General features: G+C 37.3%; 1 protein-coding gene across 3 annotated transcripts; it reads right to left on the bottom strand.

Annotated features, from left to right (window-relative positions):
- Positions 1 to 355: 355 nt before the first annotated feature.
- myom1a (myomesin 1a (skelemin)) lies at positions 356 to 22,681 on the bottom strand. 3 transcript variants are annotated; one of them, XM_032566224.1, is made up of 38 exons: positions 22,546 to 22,681; positions 21,014 to 21,223; positions 17,598 to 17,738; positions 17,314 to 17,500; positions 17,058 to 17,215; positions 16,771 to 16,863; positions 16,547 to 16,635; positions 15,640 to 15,681; positions 15,238 to 15,399; positions 14,989 to 15,150; positions 14,401 to 14,542; positions 13,232 to 13,431; positions 13,102 to 13,158; positions 12,233 to 12,357; positions 11,062 to 11,245; positions 10,700 to 10,874; positions 10,328 to 10,449; positions 9,278 to 9,474; positions 9,016 to 9,142; positions 8,536 to 8,720; positions 8,335 to 8,449; positions 7,989 to 8,145; positions 7,292 to 7,398; positions 7,091 to 7,135; positions 6,781 to 6,917; positions 6,545 to 6,689; positions 6,289 to 6,348; positions 6,135 to 6,202; positions 5,927 to 6,052; positions 3,853 to 3,930; positions 3,491 to 3,578; positions 3,328 to 3,366; positions 3,054 to 3,159; positions 2,464 to 2,627; positions 2,297 to 2,333; positions 2,048 to 2,070; positions 879 to 934; positions 356 to 720 (listed from the first exon to the last, which is right to left on the bottom strand). In XM_032566224.1, exons 2-38 carry the CDS (start codon positions 21,169 to 21,171, stop codon positions 454 to 456), a joined length of 4,524 nt encoding a protein of 1,507 aa, XP_032422115.1. In that variant the 5' UTR covers positions 21,172 to 21,223; positions 22,546 to 22,681; the 3' UTR covers positions 356 to 453. The 3 variants fall into 3 exon arrangements, with proteins under 3 accessions (XP_032422115.1, XP_032422116.1, XP_032422117.1); XM_032566225.1 differs by lacking the exon at positions 3,853 to 3,930 and having other exon boundaries at positions 22,546 to 22,680; XM_032566226.1 differs by lacking the exon at positions 21,014 to 21,223 and having other exon boundaries at positions 22,546 to 22,680.
- Between the last annotated feature and the right edge of the window lie 461 nt (positions 22,682 to 23,142).

Here is a 23,142-nt window from a genome sequence, read left to right as displayed (position 1 = left end):
TAAGTAATTGTTTACTCTACCAAGTTTATTTGTTTGTATTACTTGCAGTATATTTCAATCTCTTGTCTCAATATGGAGCCATGCTTGTGTCGTTTGTGTGAGATATTGCTTTTTAGGGATGTGTGGATCTGTTTTTTATACCTGATTCTGGTGTTCTTTTGCATCCTATTTTCCACATAAAGATGCACCAATGACTTGACCAGAGATCGGAATTGGCCAATTTTCTCCTGAAAATGCAAATATTTGAAAACTTGTTTTTTTCTAATTCATTGTGTAAAGTCAAAACTAAGAACTCTAATAATGATCTATCTATAAATACACAAATCAACTGCAACAACTAAAAGAGGCATGAAAATGAATGTATTCATTTAACAGCTTTATTGCACCAGCATGTGCCTTGGTAACATTATTTAGAGACAGCTCAGCAAATTATCTCCATTTTCTTCCTGACATTTAGTCTTTCTTGTCCTCTCTGCTCTCCTCATCAGGGTTGTACACGCTGACAGTGAACTCGCCGGCCTCCTTGCCGTACTTGTTCTTCACCACGAGGGCGTATTTGCCGGAGTCGGCCGTGGTGACAGCTGCGATTGTGATGCTGGCGAACTTGCCATGCTCAAACTTCAGCATGTAGTGGTCGTCCGACACCAGCTCCTTGTCGTTCTTCACCCAGCACACCTCAGGCGCCGGCTCGCCCCACACGTTGCCAGTCAAGTTCAGGGACTGAGAGAGAGAGGAGAATTTGTTTTGCAAGTTTTACAAACAGGCATTTGGCAGGAGCGTCGATCAGATTTCAAAGAAAGGAGGCACTCAAAGGGATGATACGTTGATGTACAGAGGTCAATAGTATGTTTGCAGTTAACACTATTTAATTTCCTTACCTTGCCCTCCTGGATTGCAACCACATCTGGCAGGCCTCCAACAACACGAGCGCGGTCTAAGCAAGAAAAACAGGATCAAAAGCTAAGAATGTTTACCACATTTTGTTTTCCTGCTTTGCACTTTACTCTAGTAAGTATTTTAAAAGAATTTTTTATTTTTTAATTGTGAAATAAAAGAGAATTTTTAATGCACAAATATTAAACCAGTGTAAAATATGTATATGTATTGCATTGTATATTTCCCAATACTTTTTCCTGGGTAAGAATGTATGAATCACTGCATCAGTTAGGTATAAGTACTGATATATAGCTCATCTGCATGGTTGGGAATGTTTTTCCATATTTCTCTTGACAACACACAATGAGGCTTTAGGTCAAAAGATTTTGCTGAACAATCAAGCACAGTCACACAATGGACATTAAAAACCACGGGAGAAAGCCCAGCCTGTGCTGATTTGAATAGAGCAGAATAACTTCTCCAGTCAGCCCAGGGATTCTGGGACCTTGATTTCCAACTGAAAAATAAAGTGTACTTTGATCTGAAAAGAGGTCTTTTGGAAGAAAAAATCATTTTTTCTCCTTCACAGAGTCAAGATGATTCAGACATTGTCTTTGTTTTATAACATAAGTGATACAACAGTGACTCCAGCTGCAGTCCACACTTTGTGAATCTTTCCCTAATTTGAAAATTTACTTCACAATTTTCTCGAGGCAATACATATCCTTATGTTTTCTAATACATTTTACCTTGCACTTAACTTTTGTTAATATGTGTGGATGCAAAACTCTGTAGAGCACAGACATCTGTAACAATAACCTTTACTGGCTTACTCCTCTTGTGGAGAGTGTCAAAAACTGTCTAGCTGGACACCTGTTAACTCAGCGGATATCTCCATGATTGCATAGGCCACAACATGACTATAAAACAACATGCATAGATTAAAACAATTTTTATTAGTCTTATCTAGTACTCTACTTGTCAGAGAAATTGAATTTTAGGTTTTTGGTAGCTGTAGACCATAGTCATCAAGATTAATAGGAATACATGTTTGAAATACATCACTCTGTGAGTATAAATCCAGAACATAAGAGTTCCAATTAAACTGAGAAATGTTACATTACTTTATGAAAGACAAATTCCAGTAAGATTAGGAAGAATAATAACTTACTTCTTTCTGCAATTGCTGCCGCTCTAAAGAAAAGAAGAGACAAAAGATTGTCAGAAGTGTCTAAAAATAGTATTGGGGTATTAATTAAGTTACATAATAATAGGAAATGTGTTGTGTTTGTCTCAAAGGTTCACAAAGTACACTGTAGGTTTGAGACAACTTTTACTATTTTTGCACATAAATATCCTTGAATACAAAACCCAGAATCACACAAATGAACAATGGAGTTGGATGAGTTTATTTACTTACTTGAGCCTTTGGAATTCTTCAAATGCATCCTGCCATGCTGCAAAGCAAAAAAATAACATTTATAATATAATTAGAACAAGACTAATAAAGCACAACTCAAATAGGATGTAATTTTTTTCTAATTGTAATGAGTAATTGTCTCCTATTGATTGAAAACTTTGACTTACCCTTGCCAGTCAGATCCAAGACTCTCTTTACTCCATCCTTGCCATCAAAGATATCCATGGTGTATTTGCCCTTGTCCTTCTCTGTGGGTTCATTGATCTTAAGCCAAAGCTGCTCCCCTGTGACGCCGGACTTAACTCTCTCTGAAGCTGCAATCTTGGCATCTCTGATCAAGAAATCCAGAGCAAAAAGATCAAATAGCTTCAGACGGCCTTTTTAGCGAGACTTCAAATCCAGAACACTGAAATGTGGTAGTTTTAGGGGTCAGCTTCAGTCCCTCTGCTACAATAGTTTTTTTTTTCCAATTCTATGTTATAATAAATAACATGTTTTGAACTAAACAGGGTTTGTTCTGATCTTTTTCTTTTCTCAACATAAATCTGAAAGTATTTTGATAATCTTTCTAAAGTGTATGTATTTATAGCATAATGTTGAGAGCGGACCCTAATAAATATAAGAATAAATTGCAGCACAAAATTATGTTCAACTATTAAAGTTTGATGTATGTTGATCAATCCCTTGATACTGATACAGTAGGCCAGAGTTCCTGCTTAATGCTGTGAAATATATCTATGATGTTAATTTTACATACTTGTGAAGCCAGCCGACACGCAGGTTCTCATCATAATATGTCACATTGGAGTAGAGGATGATGCCATTTTCAGAACTCTGAATTTGAATGTCACTGGAAGAATTGGCTGCAAGGAAAATAACAAAAACAGTCTCTTCTTTAACACCTTGTGGAAACTATGAGAAAATTGTTATACAATTAGATAGAGCATTTTAAGAAAATTGCACACACTGATGCACTTTTCATTTTGTATGTTTCCCTTAGGAGTTGTTCTTTAGCGTGAAAAACTACTTACCAATAACTCTGAAGAGCTCATTCATTACAGCTTGGTATCCTGGGGAAAATAACAGCAATAATTCATGTGACTTTTAAAAAAATAAAACCTTTTATGTAACTTTAACAAATCTTCACTTTTTCTCCTAATTCCCTGCTAATGAAATCCACAAAGAGTACTTCACCTGCTTCTGTAAGATTGAAGGCACTCTTATCTTTTCCTCTCTCGTCTCTCAGGAAGACCTCGTAGATACCTGCGTCTTGCTTGGAGATCTAATATTTAAAAAAAAGTCACATAAGTATCCTTAGGGCAATAATGATTCCCCTTCCAAATTAAATTAAGTGGAACACAATATAATTCTCGAGACAGTCAACAGTATAAAAGGAACACAGTGACCAGGTAAACCGAAAAGCCAGGCTTTTCTGGCGCCCATGATGCTGCAGGCGATAAAACATGAAATGATGGAGGAAAACATGAAAAAGGTAAGACGACGAGGACACATTGAGACATTAAGTGAAACTTATGACAGATAGATTATGTCCAGACTTTAGGCCTTGGTGGCAGGAGAACGTCCTTTGCAGATGGTTTTTTCCTTCCTTTCTTTTGCTCTTGCTTAATAACCCACTGTGAATTAGACAGATGAGACAGGCAATGCAAATGTGACTGACCGGAGCTTATGCAAAAACACCAACCCTTTGGTGTTGAGTGACGTATGAACAACTATGATGACAGATCAATATAACTTCTCTGGCACTTTCAGGCACTTCAGTCAAAGAATCATGAGTCTGACAAAAGCAGTTACTATTCTTTAATTAAAGTGACCGGAGGAGTTACATTGAATTGAGAGTTAGAGATGAAATGAATGAATGGATGAAACACACAGATAGACCACATGCTGTAGGCTCAATATATAGTTCCAGTCAGAGAATTGGATAAACTCATTATCAGAAAATATTTATTTATTTATTTTATTTTTGGATTTTAGTGATGCGTTTGACCTGTTCTTTTTTCACAGTGGTTTAATAAGGCAATATATACATTATTTATTTATTTATTTTTTGTCAAAGATCCACAAATTAATAGATTTTCTGTAATTCATAGAGGAACAAAATTATACTTGCAGTCTAAAATATATAGATAAACCTCCAGTGACATTTAGTTTACAGTTTCTAAGTTCATTACCAAGAATTTGGCATAAAATTGGCTGAATAATTGACCACTTTTATTTTTATTATTTATAGAGTTCATTTAAGTTAATTGTATGGTTTCTTGTAGCAAGTAAGAAAAGCATAGTCCACAAGTTTTAACATGATTGAACAGGGAGCTTTAAGGAAAATGTTATAGAAGCTTAACATCAGCCTGCTTTATACATTTCACTTTAAGGTTGAGCTCAACATCATTGTTGAACACAAAGAAACTGTCTTTCTCTGTCATAATCTTTAGACCTTGGAAGTTGTTCTGAGCTCTGAGTTTATTCCGTGTTTTATTGTGTTTAATAAAAGATTCATTCCTGATCAGTTATTTTCCCATGTGTTCCCTGCCCAGTAATTGTTACCATTCTCCCTCAGTAACTGTGGCACAGTTCATTTTATTTTACTCATCTGTTCCTCGCAACAGTAGTCATTGTTCTAGAATTTAATCTCTTTGTTTTCAACCACTTTTTGTTGGATTCTTCTATTGTAAGCCAATTTTTTCTCAATTTGGCTTCCAGTTGGTCTCAGCCTGTGTTTTACCGCAAAATGAAATCTCTTCACCATTATTCTGCCTACCTCCTGCTTATGACCCCCAGATGAACAGAAATTGGTTAGGATATTCAAAAGAAACCTGTAGTCTGCTTAACTAAAACCTGTCATGAAGTAGGAAGCTGTCAAAAGTGACCAGTTTAAATCGCCATAGGTTTGTTTTAGTGCTAATGAATAGAAAACCCACTACCTCTTCCCAAATTAACACATTCAGCCATCACTGAAAATTGTATCTGTATGTATGGAGAATCTAAATACCTTCTGGAGAAATGTCAAATATGTATACAAAATTGTGCCAGAAGCTTGCTGGCACCAAACAGGCAGAGAAGAACTTCAAAATTTAAATATTCAACCAAGAATAGAGCTGTATGTTCACATTTAAGCCTATATATATAATTTTCACAGTTTGTGGATCAAAGAAAACTGCAAAAGATTCAAACCAATTTTTCCAGTTTTTTCTTTTTTAGATGTGAACATTGTGTAATCTCTCCACCCCAGATAAATACTGTACTGTTCAAATGCTTCAGTAAAATCCAAATTTAATATGACTTCTGTTTGAAATGAATTAGTAAATAAAACTCTGACTGGAACTGGGCTGAAAAAGATACAATTTGTCAGAAAAAATAGAACAATTTAATGTTTCTTCAGACTTCTGACTAGAAATATTTGCTGTTCTGAGTCTAGCAGTGCTTACAAGAATATACAGGTATAAATATGTCTATAAAAACATATAAAATGATCTTTTATTCTGTGTCAGAGGTGTATGACTAGCAGCACATTTTGTAAAGCTCTAAAATGAAAGCAGAGCTGAATCACTACAATTTTAGCTCTTAACTCATAAACACTCAACTCCTCACAATGTACACCGTCAGACTGACCTTTCCAATATTAAAGGTCAGGTCGCAGTCCTTTTTCTCGATTTTCGCAGCATCCTCATCATCCTCTGCAATCTCAATGCTGTCCTTAGACCATATGATCTCAGTCCCTGGTTTGATATTTCCAAGCTGTAGAAAAAGGAGGTGATCAACAAGGGTACATGAATTAAAAATGGTAATATTTTTATATTGTTAAAGTTTTTTGTTTCACCTTGCATTTTAGCAGCACATCACATTCTTGAGTGACAGTAAAGCCAAGGTACTCAACAAAGTGAGGACCTGTTTATTGGAAACAGAAAATAGTTAAAGAAAAATACCAATAAGCAAAAATCTTAACATGTTACAGATAAAGCATTACTCCTTACCTTGTTTCCTGACCCATTCTGCTCTCTCAAACTCAGATTTCCTTTGTAGCTCCCTAAATTCTGGATAAAAAAAGTGCAGATATTCAATCCGAGACCATTTTTAAAAATCTTAGATAAACTTATCACCAACACAAAAATATAAAGAATGATCTGCTGCCCCTCAGTGGACACATGCTTTACCTGCAGAGTACCTTATTCGTCTGTCGTTATAAACCATCCGTATTTGCAGATGTCTATTGTGTATTTGAGATCTTACCATCTCCAATTAGCACTAGACTTGTAGTGCCCTTAGCCTTGCCATCCACCAGGTTAAAGGTAAACGTTCCTTCATCAGTGACTTCCAGAGAGTCCATAAATAGTTCTATAAGCCCGCTGGACTTGTCGAACTTCATTGTGTATTTCTGCAGACAGGGAAGCACACAAATGCACATATTTCAGTACAAATGCTCACTAGAACAAAATATGTGCATTTATTGTTCCATTTATGCCCACCTTTCCTTGCTCAATGATGACATCATTGAAAACATACTCCACTTGGCAGGCAGAAGTGAATTTCTCCATCTGAGCCCAGAACCGCACACAGCCTTTCTCAAGCAGCTCCATGGCCATTTCATTCTTGAAGGGAATAACTAAAACATTGAACAGGTAATTGAGCAACCAAGCACAAAAGGAATGACTTGACTAGTTTTGTGCGGTGTAAGTAATATCTTAGACTGTCTCTATAAGTTGTTTTTCCAATTTATATCTGCATAAATGATAAATAATTGCATGTGTGATATTTGAGCTAAGATTTAATATTCACCAGGGAACTTGTGTTCATGGCTAAGGTCCAGGAGACGCAGGAGGGCTGTCAAACAGGAGAACAGTAAGACAGGAAAAAAAAGTTGAATAATATCCATTCAGTCAGCCACACACATCCTGGTGTATGAAAATAATATCAAGCAGCTGTTCAAGCAGGCTAGGACAGACAAGTATGCACTGCCAAGACTGTGGGCTGACTCACCCTCCTCAGTGAGAATGTAGCTAGAGGAGATGCCTTCGGTGTTGGTGACCATACAGGAGAAGGTGCCCAGATCCTCCATAGAGAGACTGTTAAAGATAGCTCTGGATCTAAACACAAGGCAACAACCATGGGAAGTGAGATAAACAAAGGAGCTTTACTTATTTAGGCTGATGAGTCGGATATGTTGGAGAAACACAGTGAAAAGTTCACATACATTCATAATGTACATAAGATTTATGCATGCCATAAGTTTCTCTTAGGGATGGATTAAGAATAACAAATACAGCTCCAGTGGTTTTAAAAACAAAATATGTACATATATCAATTACTTTTTGATTTATTGTCTCTTTGCAAGTTGCATTCTTCTTGACTTCAAACTTTCATGAGCCATCAACAAGCAACAAACAAATTAGTGGGCTCTACTAATTCTCTCAAGAAGTCAAATACCTAGCCAAAATTATACAAGAAACCTATTCAACCCATACAACAAGCATGTGTACAGGGGGAAGTTGAGGAGAAAACTATGAGGACTGGAGACAGCTTGTTCAATCAATCCTTATTTTAAAGTCAAAACCAAGAAAATTTGAAATGCATGTAGAAAAGCTTAAAATTATTCTGATATTCATGCCAAAGTTAAGCGTATATAAGCTTCTTGCTGGAATCGTGTGTAGGACTCAATCACAATGAGGACACATACTTGCCGCCCTGGGTGGCAATAGTGAGACGAGATGTGTCTGTGATTTCCTGGTAGTTCTTGAACCAGACAAACTGTGAGCCTTCTTTCATCTCAGAGCATTCAAAAATCATAGAAATGACACCGTTGTCATCAACATCCACATAAATCTCCTTGGTACCTAAAAGAAACAAGACCAAATAAAATAGTCAGTTCAGCAACAGATCATCAAAATGTATGTAACTGCAAACATAAATTGTCAAAGCTTGCATTTGTACCAAGCAATATGTTTTTTCTCTATATTTCTAACTTGACATGTGCAAGAATCAAGTGAGACTAAATGTGTGACTTAAATATCAATCGCACTCACCAGGGCGAGTCTGGGCCAGAATTGGACCCAAATCTTGGGAGGGTTTCCCAACTCCAACAAGATTCTGAGAACGCACACGGAAGACGTAGGATGTTCCTGCTGTCAGCCCAGTCACCTAATTTAGCACAAAAAGAGTCGGAAAGGAGGCACTTAAAAACAGTATGTTTCATTCCCTCATCTAACTATGCTTATCTTATTTACTTTCATGAACTTTCCCTTGTTGGTCTTCTCATGCACAGCCTTCCAGCCTTCCTCGCCTGCAGACGCGTCCTTGATGTCCAGGTAGTAGCCGTTGACGGGGCTGCGTCCATCAAACACAGGAGGTTCCCACAAGACCACAACAGAGGTGTCACGAACCTCCATCACATAGAGACCAACAGGGGGTCCTTGGAAGATCAAAAACCAAAGTTGTATCGCTTGAAGAATTTTTCTTCAACAGGATGAATATTTTACTTATACTTATTCTTACAATGCATACCTATTTTACGTAGAAATTTCTTAAAAGACTGAGGAATATTAGGTATTTAGCATGAGGCAAGAGAAAGAACTAAATCCAATCATCTTAAATCAGATTAGATGTTAGATTACTCCTCAAAATGGCTGATAAATTTTCACTGAATCAGATTAAAGGTTAGGCAATCAATCATCTTTTTTTTGCCTTATCAAACTACAATCTTGTACCTGGGATAGTAATGGTCCATTCCTTGCACTCCAAACTTGCAGTGGGCAGAGAGGGTTTACTCACACCTGCCATGTTCATTGCACGGACTTGGAACTGATAGAAGACGTTTTCCTTCAGGTTCTCGGCCTAAAGGAACAGAACAGATCAAGATGCAGATTACGCAAAGCCACTCTTTTAAACTAATCAAGTCAGTGATGAAGATGTTTGCACTTGTGAACAACAAGAAGAATAAACCGCTTGACATTTTCAGTATGAATTTACCTTATAGGAAGTTGTGGTTAGAGCCTTTTGGTTCATTTCGTGCCATTTTCCATAAATGTTCCCCTTCACTGTTCTGTAATCCACAAAGTATCCTCTAATGTCGGCTCCTCCGTTGTCAGTGGGTGCAGTCCAACCCAGAACCATGTAGTCCTTCACGGCTTCCAGTAGGTTCACATTGGTGGGGCTTGCAGGTACAGCTGCCGTCAGCAATAGTGGTGAGACAAAAGTGATTAGAGATACCTTTTTATTTAAAAGACAACAACAACAACAACAAAAAACAATAAATCAACAAACTTTTTAATTGCCTAAGTGTTTTAATCTTTGTGATATTTATTGTTGCAATTTTTAGGTCATCTTAAATCATAAGTCACCAGTGAAGAGGCAAATACTTTCTGGACACACAAAAAGTACAAAAGCTATTGGTTATGAACTTCACACACAAATGCAACACACTGTTTTGAGAGTTGCTTAACTGGGTAAAATACTTACTCTCAAGGGCAGAAAGTCGGCAAGTGTCATTCTAAGAAAATTACTGGAGACAGGCGAGACTCTCCACAGGAACATGCTGTTTCAAAACACACTGCTTTAGCCTTCAGCTTGGTCATGCACCAACAGGCTCCCTGAAGACTTATCAAACAGTAGAACAAAACTCCAGCAAAATCCAGTTAAAAAGAAATCAATACTGACATGTAGTAAAGCATCTTAAAACATTAGCTAATGTCTTTGCCTAAAGAAGGCAAAGAAAATGGGCGGAAATGGTTGCATGTAGAGTTAGAAATGACTTTTTCCTCATGCAGACACATGCTGTATTAGTATTCAGTAAATGCTTTTCTGTTTGCAGCTCAGGGGAGTTAAATTGTGAAGTGATGGTAAAAGTAAAAATACATCCCTTAAGGGAGTTCTTCAGCAGGATTTCTCTTTTAAATATTTAAATGAGTCAGTAATTATTTAAACCCATCCCAGCAAGCAGGAGAGCAGGGTCAACGCGTGGGCCGAATATGACAGGGTATGTGAACAATGGAGAAATCATTTGTAAAAAGTTGCACTCACAGATAGCAGCCTGTACAAGCACGGCATCAGAATTGGAGGAGTTCTGGCTATATCCAGCAGCGTTCACCGCCTTTACTCTGAACACGTAGTTGGACCCTGTGGTGAGGCCGTGGCACACAAACCTGAAAGGAATACATTTCAACCAGGTATATTTTATTGATATATTCTGCTGGCCGCCAAGGGGTACTTCTCCTCTGGGGGAAGAATATCTATTAGGATTCAGCTGTAAGGTCGTGTGCAAATTCTGGGTAGTTCTTTTGCAGTGGATACACACTTAAAATGGATTGCCCAAAACTATGAAAGCAACTGTAGGACATATCCCAAGACTAATTCTAATTTCTGTGGCTTTGAGGAAAAGCAAACATTTCCCACCTGGTCTGCTTGACAGGTTTATTGTTACAAGGCATCCACACATCAGTTCCCGTCACACTAGATTCAATGTAATAGCCAACCAAGTGCTTTACATCCTTAGATGCCCCCCAGGTGACAACCACTGAGGTATCTGTGTTCCTGGTGGCCACTGGATTGCCTGGGGCAGAGGGAAGATCTGCAGGAAAATAAGACACAAAATGCGTATTCTAAAGGATGTCATTTATCGAAGTTCTATAAAGATGAAGCACTTGGATCAGAAACAGGACTGGCATAAACTACAGATATTATCCTCTTAAATAATGCAGCAGGGTTCTCTGTATGCAAAGTCTGTAGTGATGCAGCTGCAAGCTTTGTCAGCTCACCAAGTTTGTCACCAACTATGGTGTCTCCGGTGGGTACGGAGGGCTCGCCCACGCCAGCGGAGTTGCAGCATCGCACACGGAAGTTGTATGATTTACCCTCTGCCAGGTCAAAGATCGCAAAGCGAGGGGACTTCACTGGCATCCCAGTGTTCACCCTCTGCCAGGTGTCTGTCCCTTGAATACACTGAGAACAGAGAGCAGGAAAACTTTTAAAGTTGAAGTTTGAAGAGAGTGCAGATGCTTATAAAAAGCTAATTATGTTATATTCAGCCATATTCTGTTGCAGGATATTTCACTGTGAAAGACCGGTGGCCTATCCAGTGTATAATGTGCCTCTAAGCCCTTAAGTCCTTGAGATATTTGCCAATTAATCCCAGAATAAAAACCTTTCACACATAATATTTGCTGGCTGACTAAGGGGAAAACAATGTCTCATCTCTTGAGGGGTTTGCTTCCTATGCTAAATGAACTTAGATGTGTGTTCAAATTGGTTTTCTTTGTCAACAATATGACAGTACTGACAAAAAATAGATAGATAGATAGATAGATAGATAGATAGATAGATAGATAGATAGATAGATAGATAGATAGATAGATAGATAGATAGATAGATAGATAGATAGATAGATAGATAGATAGATAGATAGATAGATAGATAGATAGATAGATAATCAATATACAACACCTGCTGAAGTGTGAATAGATTTGTTCCTAAGCAACAACAAGCTCAATATCTAATGTCACAATGGTCCATACAGTTATATATGAAGGAATCAAATATTCATGTACTCTCCTAATAGTTTGTATGTTATCAAACCTGAACAACACAGTGTTTATTTGTGATATACCTTTGTATTTGATTAAATGCAATTATTTTATTATTGGCTTGTATTGCAAGTAGTAATTTGTCTGGTACTGAAACACACCAAATCCCTCGGGTTAATCGACTTGAAACTAAAACTCAACTCGGGTGTGATGTCATTCCCATATAGAGGACAAATGAATGAAAGCAGCAAGAATGTCTGAAATAATCAATTGGAAACCTGGGAATATGCATATTGTGGAAAGATAATAAAAAAAAAACATTGCAGGAAAGATTATTAGAAATCCAAATGAAGTGACAAATAAGGCTAGCATAAAGGACAAGCAACTATATGAAAAATGTTCTTACTTTCTCAATGTAATACATGACTCCCTCATGACCCCTTTGCTCTGGGGGCTTCCAGGCAAGCACCACATAACTCTTGGTGGCCTCAGTGACCACAACATCAGTAGGTTCTCCAGGAATCACACCCACTGTGTGGAAAAAAAAAACACACTCATGGTTTACTCCAAAATGGTAATCTAGACTTACAGTATGTATGGTAACTGGTTGGCACAACAGATGACTCAGTTAAAATGAAAATAGCAAGCGTCCTAGTTGATGTTTTATCAACACTAGCAGCAATGTAGAATTTAGTTTTTTTATTAGACTTTTTAGTTTTATAGATAGAAATGAGCCAACACATTAATATGTATACTTAAAATCTGAAAGAGAGAATCAATATTTTAAATAGTCCACCTCTGTTTACCTAGAATTTGATCCAACCAAAGCATTTGAGGGATGTTTAAAGCTGGTTTGGGCAGACACATTGTGTTGAGTTGGTGTTTGCAGAACTGAAAATTATGATCTTTTAGAAGGGAGCTTGCAGTAAAGAATGTAATTAGAGGACAAAATATTTAGCAGTAGTACTGTATATTGAAGAAATATATGCTGGGTCATAATCTGAGTCACATTATCTTACACTTTACATTACTATTTACCATTTAAAAAGTCAATGTTAGGTCACATTAACATGACAGGTGGTCTAAATTACAGCCCTGAAAGGCTTTCTGAAATTTATTTGCTAAAATGTAAGACATTAAAGGAGATGCAACAGAATGTGCAAAAAAGTTCTGTGGGTTAATTTCAAATTTATTTTGACTAAATTAGAAATCAGTAGTGGTGATTCCCAGCTTTACTCAACTTTATCAGGAAAAATATCACATGAATTGTTATACCAGTGGGTTCCTCTTCTGTGAACTTGATCACCCCAGTCCAAGGTGCCAGTGGTCCAGCTGTTATGGAGAGGACAATCATCAGCAATTTACATAGAGAAGGGTGTTAACAGGTTTATTTTATGTCTCAAACCTCTGAGTCGAGCTCGGTCTGAAGGATCCATGGCAACCACAGGATCAGAGATGCGGGATGGACGACTGACTCCCACGTTGTTAAAGGCACGCACCCTAAAGACATAAGAACGCCCCTCCACCAGCCCTGTAACAGGGAACCGGGCGTACTTGACTGGGGCATCATTACACTGAGCCCAGTGATGGGTGCCCACTTCACACCTTCCAACACAAAACACCAACATATATGCATGTCAGTTGTTGAAATAGCTTTTTCTAAAAAGTAACCTGCTGGCTTACAGTGCTCTGAAAAAATATTTACCCCCTTACAGATTTCTTTGGATTTCCTTTTTTTGTAACACTTAAATATTTAAAATCTTGAACACATTTCAACATCAGACAAAGATAACTGGAACAAATACAAAAAGCAAATTTCCCTTTAAGGCAGCGGCTTGGTATTCTCCCGTAGGAGCTGCTCCAAGTGAATAGGGAACAGATGGATGGATGGATGGATGGATGGATGGATGGATGGATGGATGGATGGATGGATGGATGGATGGATGGATGGATGGATGGATGGATGGATGAAAGGATGGATAGATGGATAGATGGATGGATGGATGGATGGATGGATGGATGGATGGATGGATGGATGGATGGACTGACCACTGTCAGCAGTGAGTTTTTTTGTCTAGCAGCTCCCTAATAGATACTATTTTTATCCAGTACTCTTCATTATAATTTAATTAATAACACTAAAATTAAATAAGGCAAAAGAGAATTGCATTCTTTTAGTTGTAGTTTGGAGTTTTTGTGACCTCCAGATGAGCCATTGATGCCCCTTTAGAGTAGCTTTGGTTGGCATGTTACTCCTAAGAAGGTTCCCCACTTTTCCATTTCAGGTGTATGATATTTAAATTTCAGTCACAATTTGAAACATTTAAATGTGATGAAAAATCAGGGAATTCCATGGGGTCAGATATTTTTACAGCACTGTGACAACTGAACAACTGGAAGAAGTAAACAGTTATGAATCAAAGAAGTTTGGACAAATGTCAATACAATAAATACTTTTTGTATGTATTTCAATATAAATACAAGTTTCTTGTGTGCTCTAAATGCAGAATGAATTTTAATTACTGAGTCTTTCTTCACATATATTTCCAGTAAAATACATTAAAGCTAAGCAACCTGTCGATGTAGTATCCGAGGATGGGGCTGCTGCCCTCCACTGCTGGCTGCTTCCAGGTTACCACCACATAGTCCTTGTTGGCATCGTGACAACGCACATCCAGGGGGGCCACGGGAACCCCCTCAAGCTCCACATCAGCATCTGGTAAAGCAAGAAAAGCACAACTATGTCAACGGATCCACTCATACTTGTGGTGTTTCTAAATTAGGTGGATCTTCAGTATGCTCTCAGGTTTCATTGCCTCACTTACAGTTAATATGGCCTCACTGTAACTAACTGAGATGCATCACATTATGGTCTAAGAAAGTATTCAAAAAAACTAAACTATGTGAGAAGTTTTAACAATTATCAGGGAATCACTCATTGTATCCACTTTTTCTGTAAATTAAACCAACTTAGTGACAAGAATGACCAGAAAAAAACCAAACAGATCTGCCATATTTCTATTGCTTGAGTCTGAGTATTTTTCAGTGCAGACGTGAGACAGTTGTTTGTTATGTTAGCAACCCTCACAAAATTATCTCTGTTCAAAGGCTGAACTTTTATTTTGCCATAACATTTCCAGGCAATGAATTTAGGTACTTTACCTTTGACAAATACATAGGCTGAGTAGGAGTCAAAGCCGGATTTTGTGTTGACGCGCAAGGTGTACATGCCCTCATCTTCCTTGTTAAGGTGGGTTAGAGTGAGAGTGGCGCGTTCTCCAGACCAGTGTGTGTGCACCCACTTGGAGGGCTTCAAAGGTACAGCTGACAAGAAAAGCAAAAATAAATGACTATTACACTTTGCTTTAAAACAAAGACAAAAAGTTATTTGCATTTAATTTTCTAACTTACAGTTTCTGTACCACACAACTTCAGGCTGGTACTTTTTCACAGTGGGAAAAATGATGACAGTGCAGCCCAGACTCAGTGTTTCCCCCTCACGACCAAAGGCCACTTCAAATTTGTCAATAATGCTTGTATGAAAAGTAACCCCATGCTCAGGGCAAAAACCATCTGAAAACAGAGAATAGATACCATCAAATATTATTTTTTTTAAATTATGTCCTATGTTTTCTTCCACTATTTGTGGTCAATGATTGTAAAATACAAATTATGCTCTATAGAACTGAAGACACATAAATGTAGAAGCTTGTTATCATTGTAAGCATTTTACAGTAAAAATGATAATAAATAGTCATTTAAAATCTTTTTTTTAAAGCAAACGTGCAAATATTACATATAAATTTGTCTTACGTGGTTTGGGATCAAATGGACCTTCTTCTGTATCTTGGAACCCTGTGGAGAAATTTAGATCTATAATTTTGTGTGACAAAAATTCTTGCAGTATAACAAACTAAACTCACAAAAATTAATTTCCACTCTCTAATTTTTTCTTGACAACTGGCCATTTAACAATATTTGAATCCTGAGAAAAATGCTCTTATAAGCAGCTGTCCATGCAGCAAATAGCGTCTAGCACTTCCACATACAAGTATGCTTAGGTACAAGAACTTTTCAGCTTATATATTAGCTCAGTTGTGCTGGAATAGCCAAACCAGCAGCATATGTTGTTACTCAGAGATCTTCGTGGTGGAAGTACATATTTTTATGTCATCATTAGCGACACAAATGTTGTTAATGACAACATAGGTAGATAATATCTGACTATTATCTACCTACATTATAGGTAGGTAACTAAAAAATAGGTTGTCATATAGATTCATTAAATATGACAAAAAGTATGGGTTTGCATAACCTTTTGACACAGTAAATAACAGAAACAGTGCTAAGTTCACTAGCTGCTAAAGTGCTAATGCTAGCCTGTATAAAAACAGGGTGTGTTATTGTTTATTTTGCCGTTTGTGACAAAACTACTATTTTCCGTTTTATTAGGATCTTTATTTATGAGAGACTAAAATGTTCTTTGGTGCTGCTTCATTCTCTAAATCTATTGCTTTTGTTAAAATAAAAGCAAAAGGTACATCCATCTGCCACAAAAATGGAGAAAAGGGCTATTGTGGCACTCATAGCCCCCATCTGATGATGATGCTTGGAAATGTAGCAAATGACGCAATTATAGATCTCATCTTTTATCTGTAATTCCAGGAGTCATTAGCTGCAGCTAAGAAAGGTAGAACTACATGTAAAAGAAAACACCTACTTTTGACAACAACAGTAGCTGCAGAGGATGCTTCCCCTTTCACATTGAGAGCGGAGACATAATACTGAGCAGTGTCCAAGAAATCGCAACTAAAAATAAAATGCAAGAAATGAGCAGTCTGTTTACATTTGACAAAGCAGAAGGTTGAACATGTGGATTATTTGCATAATGGGTGATTGATTGGAGCTGAAGCAATGCAGAGTGTGAGGTGAATGATTACCTACTTCTTGATCTCCAAGGAGTGCATGTTGTAAGTGCTTTCGGCTGTGTACTTCTCAGGATGGGCCTTGGCATCAATCAGCACATTGTTCTTATACCTTCAAAGCAGTTTTAAGATTTTCATTAACTTTTGTAGTTTATCTTTCTGACATGAAATTAATGTGTACAATTTTTATGCTGTGGTTCTTGGAAAAATTGTTTCCATTGTTTCCTTTGAATTTCCACATGGTAGCTGATTGTTGTGATCAGCCTATTGTAATAATAATGCTACTAAACTTAAACAGTAACTTACCAAGCAATCCTTGGTTTTGGCCATCCGGCCACGGTGCAGTGCAGCCTGACTGTTTTGCCCTCCCACACAGTCTGTCCACGGGGCTTGACAATAAACTCCGGAGGGTGCGTCAGCCTATCTGGGTGCATTTTCTTACGAAACTCTGACCACTCCTCCAACTTCACCACGATGGGGATCCCATGTTGGGATAGAAAGAGTAAATAAGGATTGGCTTTGTGAGTCCCAATTAAGTGAAAACAGAATAAACGGGACTTACCGCTCTGTCAAATTCCATGCGCTCTGCTGATTCCCTGACATGCTTTGATCTTGTTTTCTTTTCAACCTTTACCTCCATGGCCTCCCTGGCCTCCCTGACAAACAGGTTCCTCATTGCCACATAGTTAATACCCTCCTCTGTAACATCATCCTCTTGAGCTTCCATCAGTCCCCGTACGACGTCATGGCTAAGGAAACCAAAACCACCAGGATGTGAAAGCAGAAAAATTACTTCAAAATGCATTTAGTGTTTAATAAAAACAACACCGGATTTCTTGTACTCACTTTGCTCTAAACATAGGAATGACGTAGCCTATTACTTCTTTGTCCTTGTCCATGGCCAGGTAGGTACGTTTGGCTCTTTTGGGTAGCGGGCTCAGTTTAACCACCTGCTGCCCCTTGTCTATCTTCACAGAGGTCTTCAGGCTTAGAGGTAGGAGATGACATCCAAATTAAAAACAGTTTGTCAATAAACTGCTGTATAAAGGTGGAGATGTCAGACTTCAAATAAAGGACAAGACATTTTCTTTGAATTCAAAGCTTGCTGTTGTGTTTTTTATGACTGAATTTACATAATTCAATGTCCAAAAACAAGATCTAAAGTTGTGAATTTTGTGTTTGTCCCACACTGGTTGCAAACACACAAGAAGGAAAGGTTTGTAAAAAATATCTTTGCAGAAATTCTCCTAATAAAATCAAGCACATTCATTTAGCTAAATCCCCAAGCCAAGCTGTTTGGAAAATATAAATTATTCACCATTAGGCAGAAGTAAGGCAGGCAACAGTCGCAGACAGATTTAAAAACAAAAAAGAATCAAAATGAGAAATATTACATTTCACTACAAATTCTAAAATACATTCTTATCTCTTTACAAAAGACTTGAAGGGAAAGTTGAAAGTTTATCAAAAAATTATTGTCTTAAGAACTGAAACATTAAATCAGCTTATGAAGTACTGCTAGAATTTTTGTAAAAGCTCTGATCTATTTTGATATGAGGAACGTAGCGTTCTGTTCAGGGCTGCACACCATGAGTGGGGACACCATAAGACAAAAAGGACCTTAGCATAGAACAAGTTTGAAAAGTATGATATAACGAATCTGCACATATTTGGACTGAATTATGCTTTCTAGATGCTTTTAAAATCCCCCAAATTCTAAAACAGAAGACATTTAGTTTTCCAAAATTTATTGTTTAAATCTGTCTAGCTCATATATTTATCTGTCTATATAAAATAATACAAGGAATATTTGTTCATTCTTAATATTTCTGACATCTAATAAGTGCTTTTTCCTTGACAAGAATGAATTGTCAGGTAATAAATTATGTGTTTGGTTGTGTTTTGGGGGAGGCTAAAGGAGCGACCTGCTCAGGGCAACATTTGTGGAAGAACCGCCACTGGCTGTGATGTAAGTTCCACTTTTTAAACTGCCAGCTGACACATTTGTTTGTAAAAATAAACACAATCATCCAAAAAAGTTAAAAAAAAGAAAGAAAAGCTGCAGTGCATTTCTGAAATAACTCCACTTGCTCATTGGCCTTATGTATACCTCCTTAAATAAACATGCTTGTTACATAAAGCCATCTAAAACCAATTCTCCAGTTCTACTCAGAAAAGATGTTGCATTTACTTCCACCCTCCAGACCCTGACTCGACACTACTCTCTGACTCATTTACCTCTCAGACTTTCTTTTTGTTTGCAGGGTTTATAAATGGAACAAAAACTAGCGGATATGAAGCGTGGTGTAAAGGTCCACTTTAAAGCCTTGCTTTCACTTAAAATATGCCTTCCTCTCTCTAGATGGCTTAACGCAGGGTTGGATATCTGTTTCAGACTTACAGGATCATGGTCACGCAGTATGCTGGGTGCAAGTCACAGGAAAATATCTGAAGTGAGTGCGTTAAGAAGTTATTTCCGCTGCTGACTCACAAGGTGCACTGAATGGGCACTCAGGGGCATAAAAAGTTTTTAGCTTAAAGTCGAAGAAGAAATTATGTTCCACTCAGTCACATGAATTCTATAGGGAGAAATATTTTCACCCTAAAGAAAATTAGAAACAGAATGTAGTTCTAGAAGCATAAGAGCACATACAGCCAGTATCGTACAGCTGCAGTGGTATTATTTACAACAGAGTTAACCTTTAATGGGGGTTTGGGAAAATTTCCAGTCTTTCAGAGAGTGTATTTACAGTTGGCCTGAAGGCAATGCTTCATGTCAAAGAGTTCAGAAATAGCTCAGCTGTCTATGAATACAGCTGGCAGCTCTCAGTTGCAGCTGAAATTCTTTCCCTGACCTCATTTAGAAAGCAACATGTCCGACATGTACATGAGCCCCACTAAGCTTAAAACAGACAACAAAAAAACATCTTCCCCTTGGCTACAAGGTGAGTGCTGGTGGCACAATAGTGTCATTATATGTACCAATGTACCAATCTCCTGCGATGGACTGGCAACCTGACCAGGGTGACCCTGCCTCTTGCCTGAGAGATAGGCACCAGCACCCCTCCTGACCCCACTACGGATAAGGGTGTAAGAAAATGGATGGATGGTTGGATGGATGTACCAATCTCTAGTAATGTGATTTGGAAATTGTAAATCCATTGACTTTGCATAATGAAGCCTTGATGTCTTAAAATGCCTAGAATTAAAACAATTATATGTTGTCTGAAAGATTAAGGCAATGTTTCCACCATATCTGAGAACAGCAATACTGATAACAGTAATTATCTGTTTGGTGTGTTGAGCATTTCCAAGCTGACATCTTAAACCCTTTATTCCATAATGTAAAGTTGTAAATGTAAATGCAATGTAAATGTAAAGTACTTTTATTTAAGCCTTTTCTTTGAAGAAGAGAAGAGTTGTTTCATTTTATTCATTAGTATAACTGCATAGAGTCAGCAAACACCTTTTCATATTGCTCTACTCCACTCACAGTCATTCTAAAATACAGTAACAAACCAGGTAAATTAGTCTGAAATATAGATTTTAATACATTACATATAGAGATGTCTAAAACTAGGGATAATAGGTAACAAATTAATGTCACAACTGTTATTATAGAAACTGCAAGATTCAGCGTGGAGACAATTGTCTTCAAAAGACAAAGACACGTTTTAAAAATCATCGAAAAAATACATTTTAATCTGATTAGAAACTTAATTACAAAACAGTAAACTAATCTAATTTAGGCCATCAAGTTCAGTAAACATGAACATACCTTTTTTGAGTTGTTAAGACAAGAGTTTCAGAATTATGACAGTAACAGAATTACAATAAGCACAACTAAAAGAATGAATAACCAGTTTTTAGATTTGAAAGGGAAAAACAACTCAACAATATATCTTCATAAATTTGGATTGTAAATGTTCAAATAGTGAATCTTGCTAAAAAAAAAAGAGAGAGTATTTGCTTAAACCTAAAAGAATATTCTGACCTGGTTTTAAGGAGAAAAACACTGTTTTAAAAAAATAAATAAGGAAGAACTCTGAGTTAGAAAAAAAACTTGTTCTTTCTGCACTAAGGTGCACCTCAAACTGCTTGCTTAATCATACCACCAGACTCCAAGTAAAAATGCAAATATGTCTAGGAAGCTACATTTTAGGCACCTTGATTAAAGGTGGATAGCAACCCATATTCAAAGAAGTTTGCTTTAGCTTATTTCTTGCTGTTATTTAGAGACTATATTACTTTGAGCCTCTTACCGATGGCTGCTGGTCTTGTGAGTTGAGAAGGCCTGCTTGCTAACAGACGACCTGGTGCTCAGGTAATAGCTGCTCTCATAGTGCTGCTTCTCCTCCAGCTGTTGATGCAGCTGCAGCTTCTGCTGCTGCTTCTGAGTCACTTGCACTGATCCTGACATCCTGAAGGGCCGCTCCGCCAACTTACAATGGCTGCCCTCTAGTTTACCCGCTCTGTAAATCAATCTCACTGTTATTACGATAAACTGATTTCTGAGCTGGAGGTTAGGGGAAAGCAGAGCATGATCATTAGGAATTAGGAAGGATGGTTTAGGGAATTAGTGACTGATAAAAACACGTTGTTTTCTTTTTCCAAGTCGAGGTTATGAATGGTTATGTTTTAACAGTTGAAGGGTTAGCTCTGCCCAGGATCTACCTCTACTGTGTTAAATGAAGCAGCGAGTTGTAAATGAACTGCAGCAGAAGTTTTCAACATTCACTATTTTTATTTTGTGGTAGTTTAATTCAGAAAATCTCCAAAAGAGGAAGATAAATCACAAAAATACTGTGATATTTATCTCTACTATGGTTATAAGCTATTCAATTATCGTGTTTAATGTAATGTATATATGTATATAATGTATGTATTTTTATGAAGAGGTCTTTTTATTAGCTTATTAATACAGAAAAGAAGTACATAATGAAATCATGGACACATTACAGAATAGTTTTGCAGAGTTCAGGCCCATATGTCATTTAGTGGGGAGGGGTACCCACCGGTCTAGCTAGTGGTCGTTCCTACTGAGTAAACTATCAAAAAAGATAAGCTAAAAAAAATAAAGTAAGAAAGATAATATGCAGACATTCTGAGAAAAATGCTGAACTTAGGCATAATGCCATAAAAAGTGTGAAGAATGATTCAAGTCTCTTAGGACAAGTTGTCATAAATATGACAGCATAACATTACACACAGTATGAGACACACAAACATAAAGTGAGCCACAACAATGTCAAATAAAACCCTGCAAAATACCACTAGAGACACAAGTAACAACATTGTCAGGAAACTATTTTGTATGATGTTTCTTAGTGCAGAGTTTCAGGATAAACTAGAACAAATTGGAGACAAATGATCCCAGGATCCTTTGTTTCATAATCCCTTGATGGTCACAATAACTGGTTAGTAACTAATAAGTAACTAATGAATAGCTTGACGGATTGAAAAAAATGCATGTAAAGTTTGTTCACAGTGATACCTGTTTAAACTGAACTATAAGCAGAATCAGCAGCCTAGACCATGTTATAATTATGTTATTGTAAATCAAAGACATGCAATTCAGAATATGATTCTAAAACAAACAAGACTTTGTTAGAGAGGGGCATAATTTAAAAAATCAATTAACATGTTCTTAAAGATCAATTAACCAGTTATTGAAAACTCATGACACAAAAACAAGGCCCATTGCAAGTGTTGGAAATTTACAGACACAAACAAGACAAACCATAATTTAATGAAGTTGATGGAACTTAAAAAGAAGATACAAGCCTTTACTTACCACCAACAAAAATTTACCAGTCCACAACAAGAAGAAAATGTGTTTTATTCCAAACAAACAAGCTCAGATCCAGCAAAAGCAGTAGGGCGAGGGTCAGTGGACAGGACAGCAGTCCACTGAGCAAAAATAAGGCTGCCACTCGGCAGAAAGAGCAAGACACCGTCAGGACCTTTTAAGGTGAGGGCAGCTTTAAATTTAGACCATGAGAAGGGCCACAGGAACCTCAGTGCCTGCCCCTCAGCTGTTCCACTGTACTTCAGAGACATGTTTAAAACACCTCTAGTGCTGTGCCTGAAGCACAATCATGTGAAACTTCACAATCACATTCCAATGATAGACAAAAGACCATTTGTTCACTAAGCTAATTTATGTCTACCTTTCCGGTCATGTTTATCACCCTTACTGTTAGCATTTAACATTAAGCTATGTTGCATCATACATTTGGATCACAAAAATGTATATTTCTTCTTTCACTTGGATGTGTGAAGAAGTCTAAAAGCTATGACTGCTTAAAACAAGTTTACTAAAACACATAGCATTGCTGCCACCTAGTGGTGGAAAATAGTAATGCTAAACATTATTTTTTAGGGAAAATGA

The sequence above is a fragment of the Xiphophorus hellerii genome, chromosome 6 (assembly GCF_003331165.1).
Source record: "Xiphophorus hellerii strain 12219 chromosome 6, Xiphophorus_hellerii-4.1, whole genome shotgun sequence".
NCBI lineage: Eukaryota > Metazoa > Chordata > Actinopteri > Cyprinodontiformes > Poeciliidae > Xiphophorus > Xiphophorus hellerii.
This window is presented reverse-complemented; position numbering and strand designations above follow the sequence as displayed.